The sequence below is a fragment of the Tachyglossus aculeatus genome, chromosome 6 (assembly GCF_015852505.1).
Source record: "Tachyglossus aculeatus isolate mTacAcu1 chromosome 6, mTacAcu1.pri, whole genome shotgun sequence".
In the NCBI taxonomy this organism is placed as follows: Eukaryota; Metazoa; Chordata; class Mammalia; order Monotremata; family Tachyglossidae; genus Tachyglossus; species Tachyglossus aculeatus.
The window spans coordinates 49,330,453-49,346,529 of NC_052071.1; the positions used below are offsets into that span (position 1 = coordinate 49,330,453).

The following is a 16,077-nucleotide window of genomic DNA, read 5'->3' on the forward strand; positions in this document are numbered from 1 at the left end:
CTCTTTAGCCTCCTCCTTGGCCCCCTTAGTCTCCTCTTTAGTCTCCTTAGTCTCCTCCTTAACCTCCTCTTTAGCTTCCTTAGCCTCCTCTTTAGCCTCTTAGCGCCCTCCTTAGCCTCCTCCTTGGCCCCCTTAGTCTCCTCTTTAGTCTCCTTAGTCTCCTCCTTAACCTCCTCTTTAGCCCCTTAGCGCCCTCCTTAGCCTCCTCTTTAGCCCCCTTAGCCACCTCCTTGGCCCCCTTAGCGCCCTCCTTAGCCCCCTCATTCATTCATTCATTCATCCAATCATATTTACTGAGCGCTCGGAGAGCACAGTACAGCAGTGGAGAGAGACAGTCCCTGCCCACAACGGGCTCACGGTGTCGCCTCCTTAGCCGGAGCCACCCCGAGAGAGCCAGCCGGCGGTCTCTCAGCCAGCGCCGACCGCGTGCCGCAGCACTGTGCTGAGCGCTCGGGAGAGGAGTACGGTGCCACCGAGTTGGCAGAGGCGATCCCTGCCCACGGCGAGCTAGCAGTCCACGGGGAGGAGGGGGCGGGGGCAGGGGCGCTGACTCTGGGCGAAACCCTGGGGGCGAGGGGGAGGAGAGGAGGGGAGGGTATATATACCTGTATATATGTAAATATGTTTGTACATATTTTTTACTCTATTTATTTATTTATTTATTTTATTTGTACATATCTATTCTATTTATTTTATTTTGTCAGTACGTTTGGTTTTGTTCTCTGTCTCCCCCTTTTAGACTGTGAGCCCACTGTTGGGTAGGGACTGTCTCTATATGTTGCCAATTTGTACTTCCCAAGCGCTTAGTACAGTGCTCTGCACATAGTAAGCGCTCAATAAATACGATTGATGATGATGATGATGATGAGGGGAGATCACATCGGGCACAGTCAGACCGGACCCTCATGGGGGGGGGGGGGGAAGGGGGGAACCAGGGGAGCTTATCCCCGTGGGACAGGGGAGGAAACTGAGGCACAGAGAACGGAAGTGACCTGCCCCGGGGGGCACACCGCAGGCCGTGGGCGGAGCCGGGATTAGAACCCAGGTCTCCCGGATTCTTTGTTTTAGGCCAGCAAGGAGGGGTGGGGGCTTCTTCAACTGCAGCTCGCCCTGTCGCATCCACGAGTACCCCAAGTTGACCGAAAACACTCTTTTTTTGGGAGGTGGGAAGGGAGAAGGCAAGTCAGTGGATCAACTCTTCTTGATCTGCCCCCCGGGCTTTAGCAAACCCACCGTTCGCCATTGGGCAGCCCCCTCTGCACCCAGGCGGGGAATGGCACCCGCTCAGCCCGGCTTCCGAACCGCGGCACAATAGGGTCTGGGGGGCCGAAGCTGCAGGGAAGCAGGTCCTGCCCAGCTGCGCAGTCCTGGTTGATGGAGGAAGCCCCCCGGACGCATGAAGAGGTGGGTGGGTGGGGGATCGACGAAGCAGCGTGGCTCAGTGGAAAGAGCCCTGGCTTGGGAGTCAGAGGTCATGGGTTCTAATCCCGACTCCGCCACTTGTCGGCAAGCCACTGAACTACTCTGGGCCTCAGTTACCTCCCCTGTATAATGGGGATTAAGACTGTGAGCCCCACGTGGAACAACCTGATTACCTTGTACCCCCCCCCCCCCCCAACAATCTAGCTCTCTTCCTCCCTTCAAGGCCCTACTGAGAGCTCACCTCTTCCAGGAGGCCTTCCCAAACTGAGCCCCCTCCTTCCTCTCCCCCTCCTCCCCCTCTCCATCGCCCTCGCCTTACCTCCTTCCCTTCCCCACAGCACCTGTATATATGTTTGTACGTATTTATTACTCTATTTATTTATTTATTTTACTTGTACATTTTTATTCTATTTATTTTGTTTTGTTAATATGTTTTGTTTTGTTCTGTGTCTCCCCCTTCTAGACTGTGAGCCCACTGTTGGGTAGGGACCGTCTCTATATGTTGCCAACTTGTACTTCCCAAGCGCTTAGTACAGTGCTCTGCACACAGTAAGCGCTCAATAAACTACGATTGAATGAATGAATGAATGAACAATGCTTAGAACAGTGCTTGACACCTAGTGAGCGCTTAACAATTCTCTGGGCCTCAGTTACCTCACCTGTAAAATGGGGATTAAGACTGTGAGCCCCACGTGGGACAACCTGATTACCTTGCATTCCCCCCCCCCCAGTGCTTAGAACAATGCTAGACACCTAGTGAGTGCTTAATAATAATAATAATAATAATAATAATAATAATAATTGGCATTTGTTAAGCACTTACTATGTGCGAAGCACTGTTCTAAACGCTCGGGAGAATACAGGGTGATCAGGTTGTCCCACGTGGGGCTCACAGTCTTAATCCCCATTTTACAGATGAGGTCACTGAGGCCCCGAGAAGTTAAGTGACTTGCCCAAGATCACACAGCTGACATGTGGCGGAGTCGGGATTCGAACCCATGACCTCTGACTCCAAAGCCCGGGCTCTTTCCACTGAGTCACGCTGCTTAACAATTCTCTGGGCTTCAGTTACCTCACCTGTAAAATGGGGATTGAGACTGTGAGCCCCACGTGGGACAACCTGATTTCCTTGTATTCCCCCCCCCCCCGCCCCCGCTCCCTCCCAGCGCCTAGAACAGTGCTTGGCACCTAGTGAGCTTTTAACAAATGCCATCATCATTATTATTAACGGCAGGAGCCCCTGCGCTGGGCCGGCTGGGGACGTCTGTCGTGATATTTGCATTCCGTCCCAGCCAGAGGATGTCACTGTGGACATTTGTGTCTGTTTTTTCCCCTCTTCGGGAACGGCAGCGGGCAGCCAGGAGAAGAGGAGCCTGGGCACCGCAGAGTGAAAGATCAGAGCAGGAAAGCCCATCCTTTCACACACCCCCCTCCCCCAGCGACCCCACTAAGGAGACCTCTTCTTGGAATTTTAGCCTCCAGGTCCTTGAATTTTAAGTAAGACCGCATGGCCAAAGGAAAAAAAAAAAGGACTGGTCCTCAGGCTGGGTGAGGTAGACGGATCGGTTTTTGCGGCTCAGCAAGGTGTGTGCTTCTGACACCCGCACCATCAACAGGGCGTCTTTATTTTATCCTCTGGGCTGGCGTGCAAAGAAGTCAAAATATAGCCCTGCAAATCAGCTCTGTCTTTGAGGGGTGGCTGTCCTGAACGCTAGGATGGGATTTTTCGAGGCCTCTGAATATTTAACACGCGTGCAATTATTGTTTCCCTTTTACTATTCTCTGTGTTACACAAGTTAGTAGACAAATGCTAACCACACATGAATATCAATCAGGTGCCATAAAAGAGCAGCTGCGACGCCTCATAAATGGTTTAATCCAGTTAATAGTGAAATAGCCAGGACTTCTCTTTCCTTCAGCACCGAGCCATTGCAGATGGGAGAAATGGAAATTAATATTGCTCCTTTCTACCTTTGAAACCTGCAGCTGCCTGGAGTAGGGTTTCTTTCTTTCTTTTTTTTTTTTACGGGGAAGAAAATAGGTGGTCTATACAGTTTTATTTCTACATTCATTCATTCAATCGTATTTACAGAGATAATGATGGAGAGTTCTCTTCTTACACCATGTCCCGCCTCCCCCCATCCGCCCCCCCAAACCCCCAACCCCCAACATAAAGCGAATACTAAGCCTTTTTCCTTGATGAAAAAGAAATCATCTTGAAATAAGGATACGTAGGAGCTTTGCAGTCTCTCTATGATGCATAGCTCTGAGGGAGAGTTCTCTTAGATTGCTCTCCAGATAGGTCCATTAAGCAAGGAAGGATACGATTTGAATTGATAAAAACAGATTTCGGTGGCCTGCAGTGTACTTCACGAACCAGTTGGGTCAGAGGCACTGGTGACGGATTAATGAGATACAGTTTAATTAAATAATCGGTCAATAAAGACACGACAGCGCAATAAATGCCTTGGCTGAAAAATGAGAACTTGCATTGCCAAACTTAAACATTTAGGTAAACAAAATAATTAAAACTTCATTGACCAAAGCCAGTGTTGAGCCTCTAACCAGGAGGCTTACGGATTGTCGTCCTGACAGAGTTCCAGAGTGGAGTTGGGCCGGGGTGGGAGGCAGGGGATGGGAGTTTCCCAGGGCCGGGAGCACCGATCTTCTAGCGGTGGAAAAATATCTGATCAGGGGCACAGGCCGTAAACGGCAGAAGGGAAGGACAGAACCGCTCAGCTCCGTGAGCCGGTCCATGCAGACTCCAGGGTAGCCGCTCTGACTTTCTTGAAACCTCCAAGTCCAGTGGATTGCTTTTCTTTCTGTTTATTCTTCTAGGGTTTCTCCCAAACATTCATTCATTTAGGAGGCCCAAGAGGTCACATGGGATAGCTTTTTCAATTGGTGTTTCTTTTTGTGTTCAGATAATTGGCTTTTCAGAGAGAGAACACTGCCACCCTATATGCCTCATTGGAGAAACCCATGTTATTTATGAAGCTTCCTCTTTTCCTGAGCAGAGAGAGTGATTTCCAAACAATACAGTGTATCTTTTTTTTTCCAGAAAAGTAACAAGTGTCTCTTAGAACCTGGCTGCATTTGAATGCATTTCATCCGATATGAATCACACCCTGTAGATCTCCAAGTCCGGGTCGATGTTCATTAAGCCAAATTCCCCGTGATAGGATAACAGCCCGGTTGTTTCCAGAACCACCTGAATGGAGTGCCTTTTGCTAAAGGCAACTCACCTTCACATTAATTCCCAGTAATTGCTGACCCGTCGCCCGTCTCCTCTGCTGTTACTCTAAAGGACAACCCTGAAAACGTCTGCTCTGGGTGGCTTTCTCTCTCCTAAGCAGGTAGTAATTCCAAATAAAGAGACAGGAGAAAACGAACCTAGGAAGCAAGGCATTTCCCCTCAATAGCCTGACCCTGGCCTGAAATGCTCTCCCTCCTCACATCCGCCAAGCTAGCTCTCTTCTTCCCTTCAAAGCCCTACTGAGAGCTCACCTCCTCCAGGAGGCCTTCCCAGACTGAGCCCCCTTTTTCCTCTCCTCCTCCCCATCCCCACAGCACTTGTATATATATCTGTACAGATTTATTACTCTATCTTACTTGCACATATTTACTATTCTATTTATTTTGTTGATGTGCATATGGCTTTGATTCTATTTATTCTGACAGTTTTGACACCTGTCTACTTGTTTTGTTTTATTGTCTGTCTCTCCCTTCTAGACTGTGAGCCCGTTGTTGGGTAGGGACCGTCTCTATATGTTGCCGACTTATACTTCCCAAGCGCTTAGTACAGTGCTCTGCACACAGTAAGCGCTCAATAAATATGAGCAAATGAATGAATGTGTGGGTCCCTGCAGCAGGAGGAGAAGATGCTGACTGACCTAGGTGCTGCCGGAAAGGGGCTTGGGAAAAGAAGCAGAACGAGGTGCGAGGAGATGAACAGGTGTGAGGGGAGGCGTTTCCCCAGTGGCATCATTTCAAGGGCTAGCCACCTGGCTTGGGGCTGGTGGAGGAAAGATGGGATTGAGGGCGCGAGCCATCCTGCCTTGGCTTGTCGGTATTTTTAAAGATTCTCACTCCACAAGAGAGCACATTCAGGTGTCTTGCCGACTCATGGGTTGGAAGCGTTCACTTTCCTGTTTTCTGCCAATAAGACACCCGTGATTATAAATAGTGGACCCGAAGGGCAGTGTGTGTATGTGTGTGTGTGTGTGTGTGTGTGTGTGTGTGTGTGTGTGAGAACTCCCCCCCTCCACCCCTCAGTTGTTTGACCTGAAAACTTTATAGTCTTTTGACTTATTTTCATATGTATCAGGCGCCACAAAAAACCACATGGTGTAATGTGCATGAATAAGAGGCTTAAGCCGAGACGGGGCTCACCCTCTGGGTTCTTCATGTTTATTAATCAGTATATAGTGCTGGTTGGCGTTAGATATTCATTTTGCCTTTTCTGTCCCACAGAATTGCTGAGTACTCCTATGGGCATCAAAAGAAATCAAGCAAGAAGAAAAAAATCAGCAAGAATGACATCCGTCTGGTACCCCGGGACGTGGAAGAGACAGATAAAATGAACGTTGTCAGCTGCTCCTCCCTTACTTCATCGCTCAACTACTTCGACTATCACCAGCAGACCTTGCCCCTGGGCTGCCGCCGGTCGGAGAGCACCTTCCTCAACGTGGAGAACCAGAACACGAGGAACGCGGGCTCCAACCACATCTACCACCACACGTTCCCCGGCCAGAGTCCCCAGCAGCCGGATCTGATCATCAACGGGATGCCGCTGCCGGAGGTGAGTCAGGTACCCAATTGGAGGTGGTAGGGCCCGGTTCCCCGGCCTTCCCTGGGTCTGCCCCAGGGGTGGCACAGCCATCCGCGGTGTGACACGTTTTTCATTTCTGAAGCACTGTCTTGAGTCGTGACACTGCCGGGATACAGGGTAATAACCGGCCTACATTTCACCGCCTGTGTCATGAGCACGGATCCAAGGCCCCTGGGGGGGCATTTAACAGAGGTCTCCATTCTGTGGCCTTCCACGGGAGCATTCTGCTGGCCCCGGTTAGGGCAGTGGCCATTGTCATGCCACAGTGGACTTGGGCTTATTGTGGCCTCCAGGGAAGAGGCGGGGGTTTACTGTCATTCTCGGCTGGTCTTCTCTGAGCCCCCACAGAGGGTAGGACAGGAAATTGCCATTACAGAGAGAGAGATAGACAAGGGATGGGGTGTTTTCAAAGGAAGGCAGCTCTTCCGGTGCATTGACCTCTCAGGTATCTGGGAGGGATTCATTCACATCCCCGCTTTCCTTTTGCTAAATGATTCAAACTGCCTCCCTGCTGAATTAGCCCCTTTGCTGTAAGAAGGCAAGGGAAAGAAGAAACATTCTGTTGGCTAGTTGGGAGGAATGCTGATAAAAGCTGGGTAGGAAAGGGGAGCGAAAATATGGGTAGAAATTCAAATTTTGGATTATCCGGGAATTTAAATTTTCCATGTTATCCCTAGCCTCATTACCGTCCTCAGTAGAGGTAGCTGGTAGATTCATTCCTTCCTTCCTTCCTTCATTCAATCGTATTTATTGAGTGCTTACTGTGTGCAGAGCACTGTACTAAGCACTTGGGAAGTACAACATACAGAGGCGGTCCCTACCCAACAACGGGCTCACAGTGTAGAAGACGGGCTCACGGTCTAGAAGGTTCCAGTTGTGCTTCTCAGGGAAACATTTTCTTCAAGACCTAAGAAGTTAGTTGCTGGCTGAGGAAAAGCTGGGAGAGAGAGAGTGAACAGAGCTCACAATTGGAACTCCTTAGGCCAAACTATTTTCGTTCATTTGTTCATTCAGCGGCATTTATTGACTGCTCACTGTGCACAGAGCGCCGGGCTGGACACAAAGAGACTCATGGATCTTATCTGGTCTCTGGTGAGGATCACACCTCATGCTGCTAAACAGTAATGGTCTGAAAGGTTAGTTTAATGATCTGAGATAATGGGCTTTGGTCGAGGCCTGTGTCATATTCAGGGAGTTAGTGAGACTTGAGTTTGAGGTGGTTGGGGATGGGTGAGAATATTTCAGCTTGGCCCTTCTGAGACCCAGGATCCACAGCCCAAGTGAAGCAGACACTTGTTTGTCATCTGCAGTTCTGTGTTCTAATCCAGTCGCAGCTGCTGACTATCTTTGAAGCCTCACTAAGGGCATGCAGTTTGACCTCTCTATAACACCTTGAGAAAACAGAGCTTCCTTTCCCTTCCATAATGATTGATGACCATCAGAGCACACACCAATGCTGCCTTGTAATGCTTTCACTAGCTCGTTCCATGTTCCTTCCATCTCCTCTAGTTCTGGGTCCAAGTTAGGGGACCTAATGTTGCTGGTTTATTTGGGGTTCATTGTTCTGTGGAATAAAGTTTGAAAAACCAGCCAAGTAGACGTGAGTTCCCTCTTGTTAGAAGAACAGAGGGGTCGAGCGAGTCTCTGTGGGAGACCTTTTTAGTACAGGAAGGGGCCTTGTTGTGAGAGACAGTTTGTCTGTGTGTCTGGAGCATTCAAGGTCTAAGGTCCGGAATGAGGTGCTGAACCAACTGTGGGAGAAACTTATAGCTTTGATTTCTCCCCGGCACTGTTTTTGCTGCCACACTCACCCCTGGGGTGGATGTGAGCCCCATGTGGGACAACCTGATTACCTTGTATCCCCCCCAGTGCTTAGAACAGTGCTTGGCACATAGTAAGCGCTTAACAAATGCCATCATTATTATTATTATTATTATTATTATTGTTATGTGGAGCCCGGTTGTGATGACCAGCCACATGGCTGCAATCTGATCGTGGATGGTAGAGAAGACCCAGTCATTGTCATGTGATTCCCTCTTCTTTCTGGAACCTTCCCAGTGTATCGTGGTTACGTTTTCTTCACCCCGTTCCCTCTCAGCTCTCTCTGTTGCGGTCTCCTCTTTCTGCCAGAGCAACACCAGGCATTTATGTGCAGTCTTGCTATTTGACTGTCAAGGTTATCCACTTAGATGCTGAATTGAGGAAACTTCTGCATCAATGCACAAACACATAGAGCCAAGCCCAAATAGAGCAGCCTATAGATGCGAGGAGCAAGAATGATTTTAAATGCAATTAGAAAGATAAGGCAGATCAAATGGAGCACAATTACAGAGAATCAGAACCCACCATAACTTCATCATAAAAGCCTCTAATCTGGTCGATCAGTTTAGAAACGTAGATAATAATTCACCTGTTACCTAATGGATGCAAGGAAGTCAGCAATAGACCCTAGGTTTAGGCTACAGTGTGGTTGTTGAGAACTTGTTTAGGGCCCAGTTCCTCAGGATTAGTTAAGTCTGGAATCTTGTCAACATTTTTAACTCAAAGAATGTCCTGGGTTTTACACAGAGTGATATGTTGTGTCCTGAAATTTTGATTAGGTATCAAGAGTGTGCATGTGGGTATCATCAATCCATCAATCAATGAATAGTATTCTTTTATGGTATTTAAGTGCTTACTATGTGCCAGGCACTGTACTAAGCGCTGGGGTAGATACAAGATAATTGGATTGGATACAGTCCCTGAACCCCCAGAAGCCTCGCAGTCTAAGGAATAGGATTGAATTCCTATTTTACAGAAGAGGTAACTGAGGCACAGAGAAGTTAAGTGACTTGCCCAAGGTCACGCAGCAGACAAGTGGCAGATCCAGGATTAGAACCCAGGTCCCCGTCTCCCAGGCCCATACTCTTTCCACTAGGCCACTCTGCTTCTCTAAGCAGTGCTTCCTGTGCGCAGGTCTCTGTACTAAGTGCTTGGGAAGGTACAATACAATAGAGTTGGTAGATGTGATACAGGCTATAGAACGAGTGTGGGTGGGCTTTCTGAATTATGGAGCCAGAGTGTCAAGGGCGCTTGCTGCCATTTTATGGTAAACAGCTGTAGGTTCCGGCACATTTGTTTAAGAGGGTCCCAAGAGCTATTGCCAAGCTAAGAGGGCCCTCTACGTGATGCCGGTGCAGTGGTGTTGCATTGCTGGAGACTTTTAGAGGGTGAGATTAAAGGGGAAGATCTGATTCTCCTGATTCGCCTATCGCATGTGGATGGTAACGTAAGTAATAATAATAATGGCATTTATTAAGCACTTACTATGTCCAAAGCACTGTTCTAAGCACTGACATGAGCAGCTCAAAGAGAGTGTGAATCAGGGGCCGAGGGGGAAAGAAGATAAAGGAGGCATCCTAGCAGATACACTGACCAGGCCCTTAAGAAGCAGAGAGCTCCTTAGCATGGCGTGTACTTTACAGATTATGTAATGCTTTAAGTTTAAGAGTCTTCAGCTATTTGAGTGATCTGATTGGCTGAAAATCCCGAAGCGTTGCATCTGAAAGCCCATCAAAAGACAGATTTGTAAATTACTAGGTAATTAATGGGGACGGCTGAGCTGGTTTGAATAAAACGGGAAATGACACCAGCCATCTTCAATCGCAAACCACATCTTTTCAGTTGAGTTCTGAAGAGGTCACTGGCTTGGGGATGGGAGAGTGGCCAGAGGAGAGATTCTTTTTCCCAATGAGATCATCGGAAGTAACTCACAAGAGGGTAAATTTGAAGGCGGGTCAATTAATTCATTCTTTCAGTCATATTTATTGAGTGCTTACTGCATGCAGCGCACTGTACTAAGCACTTGAGAAGTACAATTGGGCAACGCATAGAGAGACCATCACTACCCAACAACGGGCTCCAAGGAGCAGGCAGAGCTGGAAGAACCAGGTGAAAACTTTCTCCCAAGCTTCTGCAGGGCTCTTAAAAGTTGGGAAGCATTTTAGACACCGTGTTTCATTCATTTATTGCGGTGGGAGCTTTGAGGGCTTTGAATTTCCCCAGTAGGAAGAAGTGAATGAGCAGGCTTTTAAAAAGGCCTGTTTCTTATGTAGCCCACCATCTGGCAAAGTAGCTCATTCTCCTATCCTACATACATTATTCCTAGAGCATTTTTTCTGGCTGGAGGGGAATGAGGAAAAGCGGAGTGGGGGTGTGGGGGGAGGAAATTTAATCAAACATTTCAGATAGGCTGCTCGCTCCTCCATTATCTCCTCTCGATTGATGCAGAACTGAGTCGGTTTTACATTAGTCTTCACTAATTCGTTATTACCATGGCTTATTAGCAATTAGCACGTTACCTGCGAGATCTCCTTTGTCCCCATGCACCTCTGCAAAAGTCACGATTAGCTGAGGGCTCTGGTTAATGATCCTGAGATGTCAGACCCAAGGGTCTGGAGGTAGGACGTTTTCTGTAAGGGGCCTGGGGTGTTGGAATTCTTTTTGCGATCAGCTCGAGCCCGGAATGACCTCTGGGACATGCTGCAAGGACCAAGGTCTTGGATTGGCCTTTTCCTCATTGGCAGCCAGTCTGATTGGATTGGAGGACCCGCAGACCATCCACTTCCCCTCTGCCTGTCACATATTTGTACTGCATGCCACATGAGTCCCCGGGAACACAGTCTACGGACCCGCTAATTATGAGTCTGATAAGTAAGATCAAGGAATAAATCACGATGATGGAGGTGGTGAGCCCCGTGTGGGACAGGGGCTGGGTCCGATCTGCTTATTTTTGTACCTACCTCAGCGCTTAGCGCAGTGCTTGGCCCATAGTGAGCATTTAATAAACGCCATCCTTATTATCATTTTGGAGGGGCTATGGGTGTTTCAAATGGTGACTACTCCACGTGGTTTCTTTTCAAGGCCCGAGACTGAGCTCTGTGTGTTACAGTGTTTGAGGTTGGGGAAGATTAGCCCATTTGAACAAGAGATGTCTGTTCGAAATAAGTGAACCTTTCTATAGCTACTATTTTCCCCACCAGGAGGAGACTAGATTTCTTGATATGGGGCCGGACTTTAATGTGAGCCTAATTTGCTTCTAGCAATTGAGAGCCTTGAAGTAAAAGTCCCCGTGGATCAGTTGTTTGTAGAGGGAAATGCTCTTCAAGTTCTATTTCCTCTCTGGCTCTAGTGGACTTACCAGTGGTTTGGGATTGGGTGGCCTGGTCAGAGTAGATGTCCAGTCCATCCAGCTGGCCCTCACCGTGCCCACTGGCTCGGGTGAATAATGATTCCTAGGATCAAGAGAGCATTTTCCCGCCAATCGGCTTGGAGTGCATCCTGTCCCATTTTTCTCTACGGTTTAGTTTTCCTGGAAAAGTTTCAGACACAACCTGATCTCACAGCATCCCTGCCAGGTTGGAAGGAGCCTGGTATTCATTTCCAAATGGGAGAACTGAGGCACTGAGCAGAGAAGAGAAGAGCCTGGGTTACCCAGCCATGTTGTTGGAATTTGAACCCAGGATTCCTCCCGGCCAGGCCCCTGCTCAAACCACCCAACTCCACTGCCTTTGGCCTGTTGAGGGCCAAAGGTGCTCTCCCTGAAACACTTGGAGGGTTGGAGAGGCAGCTCCAAGGGCAGCCCACCTCTTCTCAAGGCTGCTGCTTCTGTCTGCAGGCCCTACAGGCTCTATCGTACTCACTTCCAGGATTCTTAGAAGGAAATAACTCTCAAGCTTCTCTCCCTGTCTACTGTGAGCCCCATGTGGGACAGGGACTGTGTCCAATCTAGTCCTTGTGTCCACCAAACACTTAATACGGTGCTGGTTGCGTAGTAAGCTCTTGACCAGTACCCCAGTCAGTACTGTTATTACTCTAGACTGCAAGCTCGTTATGGGTAGGGAATGTGTCTGGCTAATTCTCTTCTATTGTACTCTCCCAAGAGCTTACTACAGTGCTCTGCACATAGTACACCTTGATAAATATCATTGATTGATTGTTATTGTCACATGAGCCAGTGGGATAGTGTCTGGGCCTAATTCTTGTATCCACCCAGTGCTTAGTACAGTGCTTAATTCATTCATTCAATTCATTCAATTGTATTCATTCATTCAATCGTATTTATTGAGCGCTTACTGTATGCAGAGCACTGTACTAAGCACTTGGGAAGTACAAATTGGCAACATATAGAGACGGTCCCTACCCAACAATGGGCTCACAGTAAGTAAGCCCTTGAGAAGTACCCCAGTTAGTACTGTTATTACTCTAGACTGCAAGCTCATTTTGGGCAGGGAACGTGTTTGCTAATTCTCTTATATTGTACTCTCCCACGCGCTTACTCCAGTGCTCTGCACATAGTAAGTGCTCAGTTTAAAATCATGATTGATTGAATGAGTGATTGCTATTGTTGTGTGAGCAGATGCAGACAGGGAAGAGGCTTCTGGCTGAAAGGGACAGCTCCCAGCTGGGCATCAGTTTCCTGGCCTGGAAATTGTCTTTCCCAATGAAAAGTTCTTGTTCGGCCATTGATCTTTTGGGGGAGACCTCTGGGGAGGGATACACCTATTAAATTTCCCATTGGAGATTTGTGTGAGTGTGCATCTGTATATGTGTGTGTGTGTGTGTGTTTGGGGGGGAGTATATATGTATGTTTGTTGGGGGGGGGCATTGGGGACAGCTTTCTCAGTGGCCCTCAGGGAGAGCATCTTGGACTCCCCCAAGGGGGAAGCCCAGAAGAAAGCTATGAAACCCCATTTCTTGTCTACCTCAATGCTCGTTTCATATCACCAGGACTTTGGAGCTGGATGGTTCGACGTGTGTTTGATGGGCACACTCTTCTGATGTTCCTTAAAGTCTCTGAGCTTGAGAAAGACTAGTTTTGAGATTTTTCCCACTGGGTCCCATCTTGCTGCGGCTGTTAAGAAAGCCTCATCCCTTTCTGCCACCAGCGGCAGTCTCTACAGTGTCCATTTGAATGCGAGGATTTTGCTTGACATCTTCTTTTTGGACCAAAAAGGACAGTCGTTACACATCTCATTGTATGGTTTGAATTTTGAAGTAAAGCAGATTGCCTTTCTGCCACTGGCCTGCTGTGTTATCTTGGGCAAGTCACTTAGCTTCCTTGGGTCTCAGTTCCTTCGTCTGTAAAATGGGTATAAGATACCTGTTCTTCCCTCTTAGAATTCCAGGAAGGGCAGGGATTGTGTCTGATCTGATTGTCCCATATCTGCCCCAGAGCTTAGCACAGTGCCTTGTCACAGAGGAAGCCTTAATAGATACCATAATGGTTATTATTATCAACAGTAATAATAACATCATTATTCATAAACCAGAGAATCCAACAACTCTTTTTAATTGAGACTCTGATGAGCAGGGATTGAAGTAATGGTTACTTGGCATGTGCCTCAGTGATGAAAGTAAGTTCTAGAGGATTTCAGTCGAGGGAATTGAATACTTGCTCGCTAGCTTCCCCTCTCATGGACCTTATTTCTATCCTTAGTTGCCCCTTCTGCCCCGTCTTGCTTATGTTCTCCTAGGCTGGTTGCCCCCAAGCCAGAAAGGGTTTAATCAGGATCAGAACAAACACCCTCACTTTAATGTGCACCGTGGGAAGATACCTGATTTTTGTCTGTTCGTGGGTACCAAATTGTAGCTAATAAACCATGTTGTTTAGGAATGCATCACCCACACCAGTACAAAATGCAATAAAACTTCAGACTGCAGTCTGAAGGGGATTTGTTGAACTTCCTAGAGAAGCTATTTTAAAACTAAAACCGAGATCCTGAACCCTAGCCAGCATTCAGGTTGGCAACCTCCTGGACTCCGTGGACAACTGGAACGAGTAATGACAACTACTGATGCTACTACTGCTAGTAATGATGTTTATTAAGGGCTGGCTATATGCTAAGTGCTGGGGTAGAATCGAGGGTATCAGATTAGGCACAATTTCTGCCCCACACCGGGCTCACAATCTCTCTTCACTCCATTTTACAGATGAGATAACCGAGGCCCAGAGATGCCAAACAACTTGCCCCAGGTCAGATGGCAGGTTGGTGGCAAGGTTGGGACTAGACCCCGGGCCTTTCCACTGGATCCCACTGCCTGTCCCTGAAGAGCAAATATTGGAGTAGCTACTGAGGATAAGGTGGATTTGGTCCACGGTCTTGCCATCCCGGTTGGCTCTGCGGAAGCCCTCCCGAAGGCAGCACGCTTTTTACGACTTGCACCGCCCGTGATCTCTGATCTCGGTGTACGGGTTATTCCTCTAATTGGTGCATCTAATTTTTTGAGTGTAGCCTTTCAAATGATATAGTATGCTAATGGCAACGTTTGTTCCTAAGAGCTCAGGGGAAGGAACACAATGGTATTTGTATTAAATAATGACTTTTTTCAGAGTGGGCCTTTGCCTCATTTTTTTCATTAACTGCGAAACAATTTATGTTAGTTATGGGCCTCTGGAAATGCATCTCAAATGCTACCTCCGAAATGGCAGTGCTCTGTGCGGCCCGAGAGCTTACTAATGGGATGCGTGTCCTTACACCTCGAGGTCACCAGTTCCAATCTAGACTCCACTAATATTTCTTTAGGAACAAGAAAGCAGCGTGGTGGCTACAGACGTGACCCAGCAAGTGCTAGTAGTTGGAAGAAATACAAACAGGAAATGGTTGAATTTGGAAGCTAAGCTGCCTTGCTGCCATCCGCTCCCTGTTCATCATCATGGAAGGAACACCAGGCCCTGTATCCCCATAAATGACTGATCTTCCCACTGTTCACATCATAACTGAGGCCTTAAGACTGACCCCAGGTTCCAGAAAAGACAGAAAGATTCCTCCTAGATGAAAGGAAAGGCATAGTCACTCTGAGGTCACTGGGAGACAAGACATGATAGCATTTTAGTGTTTACTGTGCGCCAATCACTGTAGCAAACACTAGGGTAGATACAAATAATCAAGTTGGGCACAGTCCTTGCCCTGTATTGGCTTCGGGGAGGGAGAACAGGTACTGAATCCTCGTTTTACCGAAGAGGAAACTGAGGCCCAGAGACGTTAATTGACTTGCTCAGGATGGCAAAACAGGCAAGAGGAGGAGCCATAATTAGAACCGAGATCTCTGACTCCAAAGTCCAGGCTTTTTCCCCAAGGCCATGCCGTTTCCCCTGAGGAGCTTTGCAGAACAAAATGACTGTGATTTGTAGACTGAAGCCACAGCTTCAGGGTAACCATTCAAGTGGTTTTATAGTGGACAGTCTGACTTTTAGCTGGTCTGCCCTCATCCGGAGCCGTGGCTATGGGGGTAGGCAGCAAAAGGTGCCCAATATTGTTGGGTGTCACTAGTGGTCACCCTACACCGCAGTCGTCCTAGCATGAGGGAGTGCATTTCATGCGGCTAATGTCACTTACTTACTAGACCAGTGCTTTGGTGCTGACAGTGTCTTTTAGAAGTCTTCAGGCTAAGTCCAAGAAGAGCATGTTGTCAATACTCTGATCTCGAGATGTCACAACTATGGAGGATAAAAAAAACGTTTCTTCCTTTGACCCTTTCATGAGTATTATGTTTTGGTAGCTGTGCCCAGATGTGCAAATTATCGGATTATTCAGGTCTCCACAAATCACTTGAGTCTGGACTTCTGGATTTTTCCGGCAGATTAATATTTTTATTTTTATTTTTGACGAGCTATCAAGATAATTCTCACCAAAGGGCATTTTAGAATCCAATTTTCCTAGTAACTTGAATGCAGAGACTATCCATAACTGGGGAATGAGAGTCATATATGTAGAACCTCAATTTTATCAGTCTGTCGTTCCTTTCTCGGTTGATGTCCTCTAACTCTATTGTATTCTCCCAAA

At 47.7% G+C, this 16,077-nt stretch overlaps 1 protein-coding gene across 1 annotated transcript in view; it reads left to right on the plus strand.

Moving 5' to 3' along the window:
* The window catches only part of PCDH19 (protocadherin 19), a 142,695-nt gene that overhangs the window by 4,994 nt on the left and 121,624 nt on the right, over positions 1-16,077 (plus strand). The window contains exon 6 of the mRNA XM_038747789.1: positions 5,896-6,223. Within this exon, the coding sequence (XP_038603717.1) occupies positions 5,896-6,223 (328 nt within the window). The remainder of the gene's footprint in view (positions 1-5,895; positions 6,224-16,077) is intronic.